We start from the raw sequence: 19356 nt of genomic DNA on the forward strand, positions 1-19356 counted from the left end.
CCGCTGTCTATACACTCTGTTGCAAACACGCGAACGCAGTCGCACCAGTTCCACAGCTTACACACTGTGTTGCGTACACGCAAAAACAGTAAGAACAGTTCCACAGCTTACACACTGTGTTACCTACACGCGAACGCAGTCGCACAAGTTCCACAGCCTACACACTGTGTTGCCTACACGCGAAAACAGTCACACCATATCCACTGTCTATACACTCTGTTGCAAACACGCGAACGCAGTCGCACCAGTTCCACAGCCTACACACTGTGTTGCCTACACGCGAAAGCAGTCACTCCAGTTCCACTGTCTATACACTGTGTTGCCTACATGCAAAAAGAGTAACAGCAGTTCCACAGCTTATACACTGTGTTGCCTACACGCGAAAGCAGTCATACCAGTTCCACTGTCTATACACTCTGTTGCATACACGCGAACGCAGTCGCACCAGTTCCACAGCCTACACACTGTGTTGCCTACACGCGAAAGCAGTCACACCATATCCACTGTCTATACACTCTGTTGCATACACGCGAACGCAGTAGCACCAGTTCCACAGCCTACACACTGTGTTTCCTACACGCGAAAGCAGTCACACCACATCCACTGTCTATACACTCTGTTGCATACACGCGTTCGCAGTCGCACCAGTTCCACAGCCTACACACTGTGTTGCCTACACGCGAAAGCAGTCACACCATATCCACTGTCTATACACTCTGTTGCATACACGCGAACGCAGTCGCAACAGTTCCACTGTCTATACACTGTGTTGCCTACATACGAAAACCATAACAACAGTTCCACAGCTTATACACTGTGTTGCCTACATGCGAACGCAGTCGCACCAGTTCCACTGTCTATACACCGTGTTGCCTACACGCGGAAACAGTAACAACAGTCCCACAGTTTACACACTGTATTACCTACGCGTGAACGCAGTCGCACCAGTCCCACAGCTTACATACTGTGTTACCTACATGCGAAAGCAGTCACACCAGTTCCACTACTTACAAACTGTGTTGCCTACACGCGAAAGCAGTCACACCAGTCCCACAGTTTACACACTGTGTTGCCTACATGCGAAAGCAGTCACACCAGTTCCACTGCTTACACACTGTGTTGCCTACATGCGAAAGCAGTCACACCAGTTCCACTGCTTACACACTGTGTTGCCTACACGCGAAGGCAGTCACACCAGTCCCACAGTTTACACACTGTGTTACCTACATGCGAAAGCAGTCACACCAGTTCCACTGCTTACACACTGTGTTGCCTACACGCGAAAACAGTCACACCAGTCCCACAGTTTACACACTGTGTTACCTACATGCGAAAGCAGTCGCACCAATTCCACAGCCTACTCACTGTGTTACCTACACGTGAACGCAGTCGCACCAGTCCCACAGCTTGCACACTGTGTTGCCTACATGCGAAAGCAGTCACACCAGTCCCACAGCTTACACACTGTGTTACCTACATGCGAAAGCAGTCACACCAGTTCCACTACTTACACACTGTGTTGTCTACACGCGAAAGCAGTCACACCAGTCCCACAGTTTACACACTGTGTTACCTACATGCGAAAGCAGTCGCACCAATTCCACAGCCTACTCACTGTGTTACCTACACGTGAACGCAGTCGCACCAGTCCCACAGCTTGCACACTGTGTTGCCTACATGCGAAAGCAGTCACACCAGTCCCACAGCTTACACACTGTGTTACCTACATGCGAAAGCAGTCACACCAGTTCCACTACTTACACACTGTGTTGTCTACACGCGAAAGCAGTCACACCAGTCCCACAGTTTACACACTGTGTTGCCTACATGCGAAAGCAGTCACACCAGTTCCACTGTTTACACACTGTGTTGCCTACACGCGAAAGCAGTCACACCAGTCCTACAGTTTACACACTGTGTTACCTACATGCGAAAGCAGTCACACCAGTTCCACTGCTTACACACTGTGTTGCCTACATGCGAAAGCAGTCACACCAGTCCCACAGTTTACACACTGTGTTACCTACATGCGAAAGCAGTCACACCAGTTCCACAGCTTACGCACTGTGTTGCCTACACGCGAAAGCAGTCACACCAGTCCCACAGTTTACACACTGTGTTGCCTACATGCGAAAGCAGTCACACCAGTTCCACTGCTTACACACTGTGTTGCCTACACGCGAAAGCAGTCACACCAGTCCCACAGTTTACACACTGTGTTACCTACATGCGAAAGCAGTCACACCAGTTCCACAGCTTACACACTGTGTTGCCTACACGCGAAAGCAGTCACACCAGTCCCACAGCTTACACACTGTGTTGCCTACATGCGAAAGCAGTCACACCAGTCCCACAGTTTACACACTGTGTTGCCTACACGCGAAAGCAGTCACACCAGTCCCACAGCTTACACACTGTGTTGCCTACACGCGAATGCAGTCACACCAGTTCCACAGTTTACACACTGTGTTGCCTACACGCGAAAGCAGTCACACCAGTTCCACAGTTTACACACTGTGTTGCCTACACGCGAAAGCAGTCACACCAGTTCCACAGCTTACACACTGTGTTGCCTACACGCGAAAGCAGTCACACCAGTTCCACTGCTTACACACTGTGTTGCCTACACGCGAAAGCAGTCACACCAGTTCCACAGTTTACACACTGTGTTACCTACATGCGAAAGCAGTCACACCAGTTCCACAGCTTACACACTATGTTACCTACACGCGAACGCAGTCACACCAGGCTACGGTTCAAGCAGTAATGATGTGTTTTTAGCACGCCCTTCGAAAAGTATGTGTGACATTCTTTTCCAGGCCGTGAAAGTAATTAGTGGAAAACTGAACTCAAAATCGATGTGGGGAGAAATATTTTTTGATTGTATCGATTCCATAGACAAAATTTCAGTTGATCCTTCAGGAGCTGGCTGTTGTCTTCAGCATGTTATGGATATAATTCCCAAACTTTTTTATCATTATCTGAAGTGTCGATATTTCTTCATAATGAAAGAAATCCGGCAAGATTTACAATCTCGAACATCCGCCTAATCTTCACGCAAGTTTTTGAAAATCCAATAACCGAAAAACTGAGTTGGTAAGTAGAGTATCGATGGCCTAGATTGAATAGCCCGTATCTAACAAAGTTCTTTATATCCATTATTTCCCTTAAGACTGGTCACGCCTTCCAGCCGCATTTGGATATGCAGTCCATCAGAACAATGTTCGCTGGGTTTACTTTCCGATGCGTACGAGTAAAGGAAAATGAACCTTATAAAAAGTATACTCTAGGAGTTAGTAAATACGTCACGCAGACATACATTCCTATAGTACGGTACGGTAAGGTTCATTTTCCTTCACTCATCGGCAGAGGAAAAAAGAACACAACGAACATTGTTCTGATGGCCTGCATATTCATGTGTGGCTGGGAGGCGTAACTAGTCTTAAAGGAAATAATGGATAGGAAGAACTTTGTGAGATTCGAGGTATTCATTCTAGGCCATCGGTATTACCTTTAAATAGTTTATGGGTGTTTGTTTTAATATGCTGGGAGTCACGTGTTATTTATCTGTATTTGTACATCGAGTAACCTGTGCTTTTCGCAACATGTGATGAAGGTCGTAGCTCTTATTTCTGTGTATGATTTTTTCCATTGTACCCTGCCGTGGTATTGCAATTGTAATCTGTCATTGTTTTTTAAAATACAGTGTATATACGTATCAGTTACGGAGTGATACGTTTCCTCTGGCACCATTCCTAAGACCAGCTGATCGGTACTGTGAACATAGCCCGCTCTAGCGCTACGTGGCGGGGCACGCTTGAACTCGATGATTCCTCACACTTGTTCTTCTATTCGTCACGGTATAATAATACCGGCACATGAAACAATTTCCTCTGGTTTACCTGCACTCCTCCATCTAGTTCTGCATACCTGTTGATGGCGTAGACCAAGGACTTATATTCTAGAAATTTGAGTAATGAAATCTATAAACATCATTAACATCAGTATTGCAAATTGAACGATGGCTGTTAGGAATAATAAGAAAAATGGAAGTATGAAACATAAATTTAGGAAATTTTTTCTACGTTAAAAAGAGGAATTGTTAGGAAAAATGAATATTTTAGCAAACTGAGGCACAACAAATAGAAAAAAAATATACTGTTAGTGGCTGCTGACAATTTTGTTTGAGGAAAAGGTGAGAAAGGAAAAGAGAACTTGAAATGAACTTGATGATGAGGTCAATGAGAAGACGAGGATCAATGCGGTGTATGTCAGGAAAGTGGTAATGACAAGAAGGAAGAGACATGGAGGTAGTGAATGACTTAGAAACTGAAAAACTTAATTAATGACGAAGTTAAGACTTGATCAGGAAGTCAGCAGGAAGTAAAACTTGTACCTTCTAACACCCAAGAATGAATATACAAACGAACAAAGATGTTATATTAAATACAAAAAGTAATAATATACCAGGCGATTCAAAAGAAACTGAAGTAGCTCCGAAGGGATCGAAATACAACTACGTTGGAATAATGATCTATAGTTAGGACAAAACTCGACGTCAGGGCAAGACACAAAATGTCCAGTACGACATAATAGAAAATGTATGTAATTTACTTTTAAAAAATTCTCACGGTTCTTAAACACAACTGACGATCAGTGAAGTGTTAGTCGTTTGTGCACACAGCAAAGTTACATGATGGATACTGAATGTCTGTTCACGAAACTGTTTAAACGGCCTCAGTTGAATATTCCGGCAACGGGCGCCTGGTGAGGTTTCCTCTCACCCACGAAATGAATGAAGAAAATCATCTTCATAGCACATATATTAGACTTAGTTGATGATTTAAAGCTTTCTGTAAATATTTTCATAGGAATTATTATATTTTACAATATTTTAGTTACAAATGTACGATATTCTACCGTTCTTAGTAATATCCTTACTCAACACACGAAGTTACTAATGTAGACAAGTCACAAAACTACAATAAACATGAAGTAAATAAATAAACAAATGGGCAAGATAATGTTTATTCAAAGGGAGTCCAGCGTAATTTCAACGTTTTAGTTGTCACTGTCTTCACGTTGTTCACGTCCTCGGCACCTGATACAAAGAACAGCTGGTGCGTGCTCCTCGCACACTTGTACAAGACAGTCGGCACAACATGTTTTGGTGTAACGATTCTTTTTCATTGTAGAGAAGCTGAACTTTTTTTATCACCATCCCCTTGTGGTAATTCAGAGGGCACTGCCTCTGCAGAGTCTCCGACGATCCTTCTTATCTGTGATCGCAAAAGTGTAGGCAAGCATCCTACTGTTGCTCTTCTAGTGAGGTGAGACTTGTAGAGTTCCGTTGCTTTTTATGATCGAGTCTTCTTGGGCTAGCATTATCACAGTTAAGTCTGTATATGATGTAACTGTTTAGAGCACAAATATGAAGGAGTGTATAGAAGATTCGTAATGGCCACCTTTTGTTTTTTTCTGGCAACCGTGTAGAGACATTTTAACCCGTCCACACACGCCACCCTTAGTCATATTATCCCTTTCAGACCGAGTACGCACAATTGTGCGGGTACGTATTTTAGTTATCCCTGACCGTATTTGATGTTTTTTCGGCGCTACACCGGACTGCAGTGATTGTGCAGGACACGTGGCGTGTATTTCAATTGATTTTAGTATGCGCTTGACCGCCAGGGCGAAGGAAGAAGAGTTTAAAAAGCACAGTTGATCGACGAGATGGCAGGAAGCAGTAGTGCCGAAAGTAAGTATTTATTTACTGCGTTTATATTAATCTAGAAGCTTTACTGAATACCGGAATATATTCAATGAAGTGTGTACATTGGTTAGTGAACGTAAATTTTGAAGCTACACCATCGTACGTCATACAACGAGGTTTAGAATTTTGATACGCACAATTGTGTGGGTCCTGTTTTTAGGATGTTAGTTTTTATTTTGTAAAATAAACTATTAATATGTGCATTGAGCAGCATTTTATTCAGTTCTTGACGTACAAACAAAAATTCACACCTCCAGTTTTCTTTCATGTCTGAAAGGGTTAGAAAATGTAATGGCTTCGGGTTTAGTCTTCTCCCCTGATGCTACATCAATGTATTCTCCTTCATGCATTGTAGAGAGAAACAACACATTTTTCTTCAGTTTGACACATTTGAACAAAGCAACATGTCGTTTCCGTGAGCAAACGGTGGTCTTCCCTTTGTACTCAGGAACTCAACAGGTATCTGTGGTTTGTTAGTCCTTAGAGTTACAACCCGTTTTAAACTGTGAGTGTTTAGAAGGTCTAATGCTAGAGGGACTGACGTGAATATATTGTCCGTTGTTACATTCCTGCCAGACCTAGTAATGTGTACAATGAGACGCTTCACAACTGCATGTGCACTGTTTTCCTGAATGTTGGGCGGCCGTGGCTCTTGTGTCCCTGGATATATCTCCATTTTCATTGTGCAGTAAACATGCGCATCCACTAAGGATTGTATTTTGATTCCATACTTTGCCGGATTATTTCGAATATAACACCGAAAAGAAAATCTTCCTCTGAAAGACTGCAGCATTTCATCAACAGTTACATCTTCATGAGGTGTCCAGTATGCCTCTCATTTCCGAACAAATTATTCTAATAACGTCCATATAGGAGCTCGATTATTTTATTCCTTTCTTTGCTGCCTGGTGTTGATATCATCAAAACGCAAAGCGCGTACAAGCATACAAAAGTGCTTACAAGACTTGACCAAAGGAAATAGTTGTGGACTTGTTCCGTCAGTAGCTCATATATCTCCAGATTTACGTAATCGAGAACTCTTTATCATACCCGAGATATACAGCAAACCTAACATATCGTAGTTAAGATTTCTTCATAATTAGTATCAGGAAGATCTTCTTCACGTGTGATAATTTCACGCATTTCTGCCAATTTGATATTAGTATAATGCACAATCTGTTTTATAGTATCTTCAGGGAAAACAAATACCATGCTTCCATTGCCAATTTGTATTTCGTGCTTGTCCTCTGGCACATGGTAGATGTCTCACGAGATTCCTTTGCCTAGTTCTATGTCTCGTGTTTCTGCAGTGTACATCCCACTTGGTAACTTCATCTCTCCCTATGTATACAGGTCTATTTTGAACCACTTGATAATAATTTGCAACAACGGGTTGCGTTTCAATTCCCGAAAACACTTTCGCTATTTTGTTCAATTCGTTCAACATTATCTACTTCACTATCACTGCAACTGTCAATTATATCATCTGAATCTTTACGTGCTTCTTCGTCCCTATTCATCTCCTTTTCCACTTCATTTATCAACTGTAACACTTTCCATTCAGTCTCATTATTATTGTTATTTACAAATACATCACAAATCGGAAATATCCCGGTGGAAATGGTCACTTACAGTGGTGTAAAACACAGTTAACATAATTACCCAAAAACAACAAAAAAAGAAACACACAAACAAACAACAAGAATACAACAATTCCATGGAAAGAAAATGTTACAAGAAATACTACTAGTTTAACTTCCTAAATCCAGCATCACCGTATACATATTCACACTCAACTTAAGTATTTCCAGTGTTTAACATTATAGCTTAGAATACTATAGGTTGAACTTACTACTAGTTTAACATTGCAAGTGATAATAAAGTAATAAACATTGGTAATTACCCAACAACAACAAAAACAACACCTACAAGTACAAGAGTACAACAAGCCATTACTACAGGAGAATACCACAAGAAAAACTACCAGTTTCACAATCTAAACCAAGCAGGAATTCACAAATTTAGTTTCCATAATTTGCAATTTTTACTTTTCACTTTACACTAGCATTAATGGTCTTCTTAAATGAATTGATACCGGAAGGGAATTCATCAAATTTTACTGCCGGTAATTTGTTCCAATCCATTATGGTCCAGTTCACGAAGGAAAACTTGCCCACGTCCTAATACTACTCCAGGCAGCCCTTCCCGTATAGCTCTTATAAAGTCCACACAGGCGAGCTCTAGTTCTTCTAGATTCAAGACTTTCTCAATTAATGATAATCCCTCGGTTACGAGACGCATCGCTCTTCTTTGAACTTTTTCTAGCGAATTTATTAAACCCACCCTGTACGAATCCCAGCACGCAGATCCACATTCGAGAATCGGTCTTACCAAGCATTTATAAGCTTTACTTTTGGCATCAGAATTAGCTTTTTTAAGATTCCGCATAATAAAATGTAACGATCTCCAGGATATCTTAACTACATTTCCCACTTGCTCTGACCAGTTTAAGTCTTTTCTAACAGTAACACCTAAGTACTTACAACTAACAACTTCAACAACACTTTCCCCTCCAATTTCGTAATCCCTCTTTCCAGTCATTTTCTTTTCACTGAAACACAATTTCTTTCTTTTTCCGCTGTGGATTTTCATTCGATTTTCACGCGCCCGTTTTTCAATCGTATCTAAATTCTGCTGCATAAATAGTTCGTCCTCCTCTGTCTTTATCTTCTGATATATAACGCAATCATCGGCAAAGAGGCGCACTTCCAATTTTATCGAATCAGGCATGTCATTCATAAAAAGTATGAAAAGAATTGGCCAAATAACGTCACTTTGAGCCACAGTTCAATATATTGATGATGCTTGTTGTTTAAAGGGGCCTAACATCCAGGTCATCGGTCCTGTTGAATATATTCACATGTAATCAATATATTTACAGGACTTAACAGTACCAGAAATAGTAGCGTAACAAGGCGCAAAGTGAGGGAAAATCTCACTGAACTGCAAGGATTACAACAATGCATCGCAAACCTTCAGCAACAAGCAGCAGTTGCAGACTTACGCGGAAAACAACGAACTTGGAATACGTAGAAGAAGAGACTCGTGCGCAAAACCATTGCGCAGTGGGATATGACGAAATCAAAGAGTGAGAAATTCCCTCACAACGCGCCTCTTGCCGGGATATGCAGGATGACAGTAATATTCAAATTAGCTAATATTCAAAGTTGCTGTTCATTGTTTCCGTACGATTTTATTATTTATAGACAAATACATAGCACTAACGACAATACATTGATTCAAGCTATTGCATATGTGGCTATTTGTCAACACACTAAGGGTAAACACAATAAATTAGTCACGCTAATTTTAGAAGAATAGAGAGAAGGCAATTTTCAATAATATACCTGGATTAGAAGCAACTTGTTGTAGCTGTCCCATGCAAACATCTATGAATTCATGTAAGAATGGCGTTAAGTGGAAAATTCATGTTGGAAGTGTTATACATACATCAACAAACGTTCTGGATCACCCCTGTGTAGTATTCAACTATGTTGGTATCATGGCTTGTCTTATGCAGACCAGAATGACGACTCTTCGGATGTTTGCGAATATACTCACAACTACACGTACCTCAACTGAAAGACATAACGACGTGCTCAAATAGGAGGCAGAATTTCATTTGAAGTTGTAATACTAGTGCTGAAACATTAGAGATGTGTTTTAAACAGTGTATTGACATGCAGTGCCAACATACGAACATTATCACATTATCTGAAGAAGGATCATTAACATGGTCAGGTGCTCGACGCATGGGACTCGAACAGTGAGAAACACGTAGCACGAGGACCAGCTCTCAAGCCAAGACATCATGTAGCGTGGTGCTGATGTGCTCATCATTATGCTGAAGATTCTCTTCAGAATTGTTATAAAGTCCTTTTCACCGATGAGTATCACATACGCCTTTTTTCCGGAAGATCGTTGGCAACATGTTTGGAGGCAATCTGGTCAGGCTTTACGTCTCAGGTACATGGGCCAAGGTAGTGGTCTCCTGATGTCCAGGGATGGCATTCTGTTGGTTCACCGTACGCTTTTTTAGTCATGCAGAGTAATGTCATAGCTGTACGAAACTATTTTTGGAGAGATACTGACCCGCAGCACATACGTTATGAAGAGCGAGAATGCCTTGACAATATTCACACAATATTGCACCTTAGATGACAGAACCTTACCGGCCAAAGTTCTAAGCCAAAATATTTCACATAGGAGGTTTTGTCCCGGCAGCGACGATATAGGAAGAGGTTCAAATAGAACTGCATTTGCCAATGTTGTATCGTTAGCGGCGTCACAGAACCCTGTAGTCTGTTTATTACGGTCCTAAAATGGATACAGCTTCTCAAGTAGTTCAAGGAAAGAAAATTTCAAATCCAAAAATTTTTCAGGGAAAAGTCCCCTCTTAAAAAAACATGATATCGTCAAAGAAGTACATATAGGTACCCTACACATTCAAACATAGGAAATCAATTTTATTCATCATTTTCGTACAAAAGAATGGAATCCTTATGCGTAAATGTTTTGTTTGATGCTCCGTCCATGTCCACCGAGAAACGTTACCTAAGAAACAAGGGTAAAGTGTAAACAAATGCACGATAAATGACACATTACTCTGTTATTTACAGACAATCCCTGTATTTATCTACACGAGCATTATCTCAACCAGATATTATTAGTTCATGCCCATTCTTGGTAAAATCAATAGAAACTTCCTGAGATTTTTCTACCTATAACTGATTTTCAAAACCGTACTAATTCTGGAAGTGACTTCTAATATATATTAGTCAGTTTACTCCTTCAATTTAACAAAATCCATAGTTTCTTATTTCTGCCTTTAAAGCATTTACTTTTTTTGTAGTCGTTATCATCGTTTGCATTTTATATATTTCATTCTTAACAAATGAAATGTGCGGCGAAGATGTCTGTCGATCTGTTTGAAGTTTTAAGAGTGCTTTCATGTCTTCAGAATTTCTAATGAGAATATTCCCTCTGGAAAAATTAATTAAAACTTTATCGCGGAGTCAAAGAGCAACAAGCCATTGGATGAAATCTTTGCCGCGGCAATGCAGTGTAAGGTGGCACAGAACGTAGAAAATTATATAAAGCAATGTGTAAATTATCTACAAATAAATGACTTCCCGACGGAGTTGGCGTTGCGGTTAAGAGCGCACAGCTGTGAGCTTGCATTCGCAAGATAGTGGGTTCCAACCCCACTGTCGGCAGACCTAAAGATTTTTCATTGTTTCCCACTTTCACACCAGCCAAATGCTGGGGCTGAACCTTAATTAATGCCATGGCCGTTTCATTCCCACTCGTATCTCTTTCCTATCCCATCGTCGCCGTGTGACCTATCTGTGTCCGTGCGACGTATGGTAACTTGTAAAAAAATGACAGTGAAGAATAAAGTTCCGGTGTTGGCACCGACACGTTTACTGTCTTCGATCAGAAACCATCAAGTACAAAAATAAAGAGATATAAATTTTTGTTTCAGGGTGTTCAAGAAATCTGCTCCCAACAACAAACTGACTCTCTACCTAAGCAGCAGAGACCTAGTTATTTCAGACGACCAAATCGATAAACTTCAAGGTGTTGTGGTGGTTGATCCAGAGTATCTACAAGACCGTAAGGTAAGCCAGAGTATACTACTAGCACATACATCCACGCACAAGGAGATGGACTGTTGTCATACTTATCAAGTTCGTCATACAAATGGTGCATACGTGTACTTGAAAAGGTAAATAAATGTATTTCTTAAACACTCAAAATCCAATGTATTTTATTACTCAAATAACTTTGAATACAGTGATGAAAATTTTGTGACTTACAATATCGTGGCTATAAGTTAAGTTTCATCAAGAAATGGGCATGTTTCAAGAAATATTGATATCTGGGTTACACAGTCCTGTTGCAGAGTTCTTGCCACAGAACTGCAAGTTAACTTTCATTCTATATCTGAATTTGGAGCCAAATATATGGCCTGATTTTATTTCATATTTTAGTGATACATTACATGACCAATAAACGCAGAATTTGAAGGATTAAGTTTTAGATATACCTAAAATATATATAAGTTCTATTCCTAAGAAAACAGGTGCTTGCTGACAAAAGTGAAAGCTACACACCATCATAGTATCTCCAGATTGCAAACTTTAATGTGTATTATTGGCAGAATAATGGAGCGACGAGTTGTAGCTGAGTCGGAAGGAGATTAGGCTGGCTTCTGAAGAAATGTAGGAACTCGCGAAATAAACGTCACTTTAAACCTTCTTTAGAGGATAAAATTAAGGAGGACAAGCTCATATAAAATATATTTCTAGATCTAGATGAAACAGTCGATAATGTAGCTTGAATCAGGCTATTTGAGATTCTGAAGATTGATACGGATCAAATGTCGAGGAAGAAATATTATCTACAGTAGGTAGAAAAATAAAATCAACCTGCAGTCATTCAACAATGACGGCTATGAAAACTATGCAGGAATCTAAGAAGGACTGAGGCGGGGCTAATATTTGTTCCCTGTTTCTTCAGTGTTTGTGCAGAACAGTTGGGAAAGAAAGTCAAGGAGGAGTTTGGAAAACAAATGACAATTCAAGCAGAGGAAATACAAACCCTCAGATCCGACGATGATATTGTTAACTGGGAATGCAGAAGGTCTGCAGAAATAATTGATGAATGGTATGGGCACGGCCTTGGAGAAGGAGTACACGGTGATAATAAATAAGGCCAAAACGAAAGTGATGTAATATAGTGGAACAAAGTCAGGTGATGGAGGAAATATTATATTATGAAATTAAGTCTTAAAGCAAGTAGGTGAATGTTTTAACTTGTATTGAAGAATAAATACCAATGGTATAAGTAAGGATGACATAAACTTCAGACTAGCAAATTTAAGGCATTCCTTTGTTAAGAAAATAAATTTGATCACTTTATGCATTGATGTACAAAACTTATAAAGATGTTCTTGAAGACTTTTGTTTGGAATAACTAGCTCGGAAAGAGAGATTGTATAAGCTTTTGAAATGCGTTCATGCTGTAGTGAGGTGGGTAGACTGAATTGTGTATGAAGAAAGAATTGGTGAGATGAGAACAATTTTGGTGAAATTTGACCATAAGGAGAATTACAATGATAAGACACAATTTCAAAATTAAATACATCCAGCACTTGTTTAGTTAGTCTTTGAGGGAAATGTATGCTATGGGTAGTGTGTGAGTAGACCAAAGCATGAATAGACGAAGAGATTCGATTAGATGCACTAGTTATGTAGAAATGAAAAGTCTAACACAGGGTAGGGTAGCATGGAGTGCTGCGCCAAACCAGTCTGTTGACTGATGGCCCAAACAACGATATCTACAGTGTGTTTCAGGTACATACTTAAAGTAACAGGTGCTTCGGAGAAGTATATTTTCAATCCAAACACGTGATGTATCGGTAAATCCTCTGCTTTACCTCTAATTATCCGTATTATTAAATGCGAATGCTGTATGTTTACATTACAAGCAAAGAGATCTTTGCATGACTCACTAGATAGGGCTTAACGCATCACGCACGATGGGAGGAGTATTTGTTTACATTATTACTTCACACAGTGTTGATCATTAGTAAACTTTCTGGTTACAAGTTTTTTGTTACCGAATGGATCAGGAACCTTATAGTAAGGACGAGTTGGTGAATATGCTGTTAGTGTGAGGGAAGTCGAAATACTAGTGTTTTTGTGGAGATACATGCGTTACATTATTTGCACAACAATGCCTGATAAGAAGGATGATCTTGTGGGAGGATTAGGACAGCAAGTAAACGTGCCAGACCCTTCATGTCGTCGATGGGGCAAAAAAGCATTATGAAGTATGTAGTGCTTTGTATGGGAAAAGTGGATGAGTATTTTAAACAAATTTTGATATTACACAGTAATAATGAAAATTTCGTATGGATAGCTATCGCAAGTTGCAGCTCTTGTACTACAAGCCATCCGATGTGTGTGGACGTATCTGCCGTGTATGGAAAACTTGGTGTTTTTGTGGTGTAGGGTAGATTTGTGCGTACTTTGTGAGATGCAGGGGTGTCAGGAACTTCAGAAACACCCTGAAAACCAAATAAATTAACCATTTGAGTTTAAAATACCTGACTTAGCCGGGAATCGAACACGTGACATTCTAAATCGAAGGTAAATTCACTAACCATTCATCCAAAGAGCCGGACGTATAAAACATTAACGAAAGACATATATCTGTTATCAGTGGACTCAGTAGGGCAAGTAATTCCTCTTACTCCAGATATACCATATCTATGTTGCAATCCAACCGCAGACAGTTCCTTTTCAGAGAAGATATAATTTTAAGAAGGCTGATAGTACGAAACTTACCATTTCACTGGACGAGAATGTCCCGAGTATAGAGCCTATTCATGAATTATATAATGATTTTATAAATATTGCATCTCAATTAGCCGAAGGTGCAGATCATACTATATGAAAGTTTTGGCTTCAGAAACTAGGGAGCTATTGAGAAACAATCTTGATCTCTTTAACAACGATCCAGCTCCGAGAACGTCCAAGCTAGGGAACAGCGATGTCTAAGAACAGGAGCGATGGGTAGTGCCAATTGATGGAGGAGACTGATCTAAGCAAGAGTAGCCAGAAATCCAAGAGGCTTCTTAAGCGTCTGAGTTGTGATCTAGCAACTAGAGAACATGCAGATGTAACAGCTAACCAGATTGCCCGCCCTCTCGTGAAAATTTGTAAGCCTAACCACCATACACGCAGGTCAGACTTCAAAATTGTACTGTCAGAATAATTAGAGTCTAGTCAACATGGCGGAAATGGAGGCAGCCATCGACAATTTTAGGAGCGGTGAGGCAGCAGGGGTAGATAACATCAGATTACAGCAGATTAAACACTTCCGTGTTCAAACAAGAGAGAGAGATCTTGAAACTCTTTAATAAATGTGTAAAATATTGTAGTTTTCCAAACATATGGAAGAAATCACGGGTCACACCTATTTTAAAACATGGAAAAATGTCAAATGATCCCAAAAATTACAGGCCAATATCCTTGTTGTGTCACTTGCTTAAAATATTCCAGCGAATGTTGATAAACCATTTAATTCATGTTGTAGAGCCACTTCTAATACAACATAATGCAGACTTCAGACCAGGGAAAAACTGTACATCCCAGGTTCTTAACTTTGCACAATCCATTAAGATTTGCATTGAAATCCGGAATATCACAGGAGTAGCTTTCATAGATCTGACTGCTGCCTTTACACAGTCAAACCCCGTACAGATGATCTATGGTATCACGGAAGATTACGGTTTTACTAAACGTTTTCAAAGTCAACATCAAAAAAGGAGATTTTGTGCATTTACAGGGACAACGTAGTCGATGGAGATGTCAAAAGATATGGTTTACCCAAGCAAACGAAGTTGACAAAGTGCTCAGTGAAACATGTAGGCTTGTTACAGGTTGTCTGAGGCCTACTCCTCTAGTAAACCTCTACCAGCTTATAGGGAGAGCACCACCAGATATTTGTCGTGAGGTAGCTGCCATTGCAGGGAGAACTACGTAAGCAGGTCCGTCAGCAATTCTACCCGCTATTTGGTTATGTACCAACTAGTCCTACTCCTAGATTGAGATCCATTAGTTGCTTCCTTAAAACCACTGTAGTCTTTGCAAACTACATCGGCTACAGTAATAAAACAAATATGGTTTTCTCGAATTGAGAATAACTCTACCTGGTCTCGCCCTCGGAAAGCCTCCCACCTGGCCATGAATAAACTTGGATTGTGTGGGGATCATGCAATTGTCTTCGTTCAGGAGTTAGAAGATCCAAAAGCAATCTCCAGAAATGGTACTTCCCTGCGACTGATGAGAACCGCAGACCATGGAACATCTACCGGATTGCATGCTGTGCCCTGCATATTGTACAGTGGAAGATCTTATTCTTGCGACATCAAACGCTGTTGTGGTTGCACGTCACTGCTCTACCATAGTGCGATTTAATTTGTTTATCTACATATTTTGTTTTTTTCCGACTCGAATAAATAAAGTAACGAAATTGAACGGCTTATTTACGCTTTACTTCATTCCATTACTCGATAATTTCTCCTTTGGAGCAGATCGTCACTGCGCGAATAAATCAGAAAGGTTGCCTGCACATTGGGCGTGTGGACTGAAAATCTACTTCTCCGAAGTACGCGTTACCTTAGGTAATCCAACTTACTGAGCTGTATGTACGTGAAGGATGCTTTTTCATAAATGCCTGTTCAATGATTTCGACGAATGAAACTGGATTAAAAATCTTGAAGTGCTTCTAAGCAATGCTGAGTTGCAAGGGCAACTTACACAACTTGCTGTTAATTTTTCATTACAAAGTAAATATAAGAAACTATCTGTGTCGGAGTTCCAGAACGTCCAAACTTGAGCCACAAAAGCGTTGACAATTCTGATTCCTTTCGTAACAACTCACCTATAACAGGCAGCCCTTTATATTTTTGCAGCAATTAAAGCGAAGTGCCATATAAAATAGTATAATGCAAAGGAACGTGTTGTCATATCTGTCACTGAACAGGCATGTCTGATAAAAGAGCATCCTTCACCTACATACAGCTAAGTTGGATTACCTAAGGTAACGCGTACTTCGGAGAAGTAGATTTTGGAGTAACGTTATCTCAAAATCAAACCAATAACTTCACTGAATTCTTCAAATTAAACGATAAAAGTTATATCCAAGTAGGATTTAAGTAAATTTTCACTGTTTTATAATATTTTGTTGGTTGCAATATATTTGAAATGTTGTTATCTTAGTAATTAACCTATATGATAACACTATTGCAGTAAATTAATACTCTCTCTCCTCAGTTCATCTTTCCTCGCTTTTTGCTAATTAACTCTGTTAAGCACTAATGTGGATTACGTCCAATTTTATAGTCAGGTACCCTTCCTGATACTAGCGCTACCGCGGTTGGTGATGTTATATGTTGTATGTAGATGGAAATTTGTATTAAAGCGAACAAGAACACTCAACCCTCGATCCAGGAGAATTAACCAAATGCAGCTGTAATCCCCCTTCCGGGCGGAAAATCGAAACCAAGGCCTTTTGAACTGAATGCAACTACACTGACCATGAAAACAAGGAGCCGGATCGCATTCTGTTCACTTATTAATTAATAATTCATTAATTTAATTTATTTCATTCATTGAATCATTCGTACAAAGTACTTCAGAGTACAACATATGTTAAAATGGTTGCAGTTCCAGGATGGAAGATTATTAGAATCAGGGTCACTATTAGATAAACTTACCTCTGAAGTTATTAACAGATCGCATGTTTGAAAAATGTACTGTATTATCTCTATGATTTTAAATGAGAAACCGAAGTAAAGAATTTGAAGGAATGTATGTGGTCGAATGGCGTTCACAAGTCTTAGAGATGCATGAGTAGTTACAATTAACGCACTGAGCTATGTTGAGCAGGAAATAAAACAATATTTTCTGTGTAATAATAATAATAATAATAATAATAATAATAATAATAATAATAATAATAATAATAATAATAATAATGTTTTCAGTGCAGAATTACTAAAACATGAAACCCCCAGAAAATATACAATGTTTGTTGCAATAAGATTTAAAATCAAATTTTTACATTTCTGAGACGATTTGATTGCCAAAGTGCAGTTGTTACAGATTAATGGGATGCTCATGTTGATACAATCACATCTGTCTCTTTCAGGTATTTGGTCAGGTGACACTCACGTTTCGCTACGGTCGTGAAGATGAAGAGGTGATGGGCTTGAAATTCTGTAACGAGGCTGTCATGTGTCTAGCTCAACTATATCCAATTCATGAGAGAGCTACTCCAGAGCCCACCACTCCCCTCCAGGTAAAAATAATGTCCGTTTAAACCTAACATTATCGTCCTAAATTCTGTCCCACAGGTGTGCTAGTCTTATAAGACAAAACGTACACCGTCTTAAAAGTTGTGACATCATCATTCCACATGATTATTACCCAGGTATGTAACTGTAAATACTGTAAATGCTTTTCTGTAATGTTTGCTATGTTCTCTTGTATGCAATAATCATAAAATAATTTTCTAGGTTTGAAAATGCTTTAGCGGAGATAAAAGATATCTGGTCTATAGTTGTACTCATGTGCTATACTTCATATAGATCTCTGTTAGCCGATGTTCAACGTCAGGTAAGTGGTAAAGTTTACACATTTATGTCGAAATTATTTGTAAATATTAGAGCCTCTAGAGCAGGGCCTCTCAGGGTGCATGCGCGTGGTGCATGCACTGTGCACGGTGCAAAAGACGACTTGGCTTGGTTGACCAGAGTGCAGACCCCCCACTCCTCGATTTGGAGCAATAGCGCTTACTCTCTCTTTCCTCACGCCTGTCTCGCTCGCTCCGCCTGTCTCCCTCTGCCCCACTTGCACCATAGCGCTCCAAATCCAAGCTGACTTGAGCCGAGGCGAGTTGAGCCGAGCTTAGCCGAGTAGCCCAGAGCCATGCCGAGCGGCAGCGATGCACAGTGCACGGAGCTCTTGCGCCTCTGTCTGCACGCGTGAGATTTTGGGCGTTTGAGAGGCCCTGCTCTAGAGAACCAACCATTCAAGTAATTAAGAAAAATTCCAGTGTAAGAAGACATGGGACATTCGTCGACAGCATGTTTGATGATTTGTCTGGGAAATTCGCATCCGCTGAACTACAGGTCAGAACAGCTACCACTATTATTTGTTCAAATACTGTTCATCACTGACTATAATTTTTGAGGTAAATTCAGGGTATAACGTTCAACGTTCAACATTGCCTTTGAGAAATCAATGCAGTTGCACTGGAGAGCTGTTTATCCATTCTTGCTTCCGGGCTAGATGAATGTGGAAGATAGTACTTAGTTGTGCTGATTGGCGGTTGTCTAGATGTGAGCATGCTTACGTCAATACTATTACTACCAGTGGCAGTAGTAGTAATAATAATATACAATATTATCGCAGTAAAGCCAACTTGATAAAGGACAAAGTCCTCCTGGAGTTGGGAGTTGGGGAAGTTCATTTCTACACAGATGATCATGGAAAGTACTGTATCAAAGATAAAAATCATATGATAGTGATTGCCACGATGTGAAGTCTGAAAATTATTACATTTGTAGTAGAGAAAAAGGTTAAGAGATAGAAACAAAGAAGGGGAAGTTATAAAGGTGATAAAATGGAACGACCGTAGTGTGGTTCATAATTAGTAACCTATAAATTTTAAGTAGGTTATGGAACGGAAGGTCATTTGTGGTGAATTCTCGCCCGTAAAATACGGACATTTTCAACCTCAGGAAACACAAGTTTAGCGTCCACAGTTCCAGAACTTGCTATAAATATTCATCGAGGCTATGTAATGAGAGTGTGCCATAGTCCCTCACTGATGTGGAACACTATGTACACTTTTAGCTCGCTCGTTATTCGCGGCCTTGCACCTCGACGTTAGGCCTAAGGCTCCTGTATTTACATTAATTGTCTCTCTTTGATCCAGCCACGTTC

The 19356-nt window shown here is 40.0% G+C and overlaps 1 protein-coding gene across 1 annotated transcript in view; it reads left to right on the top strand.

Moving 5' to 3' along the window:
- Positions 1-19356, top strand: part of LOC136876537 (phosrestin-2) — a 455062-nt gene that overhangs the window by 350519 nt on the left and 85187 nt on the right. Inside the window, exons 4-5 of the mRNA XM_067150580.2 lie at positions 11319-11454; positions 17558-17707. Coding sequence (XP_067006681.1) covers positions 11319-11454; positions 17558-17707 — 286 coding nt within the window. The remainder of the gene's footprint in view (positions 1-11318; positions 11455-17557; positions 17708-19356) is intronic.

Source organism: Anabrus simplex, chromosome 1 (genome assembly GCF_040414725.1).
Source record: "Anabrus simplex isolate iqAnaSimp1 chromosome 1, ASM4041472v1, whole genome shotgun sequence".
In the NCBI taxonomy this organism is placed as follows: Eukaryota; Metazoa; Arthropoda; class Insecta; order Orthoptera; family Tettigoniidae; genus Anabrus; species Anabrus simplex.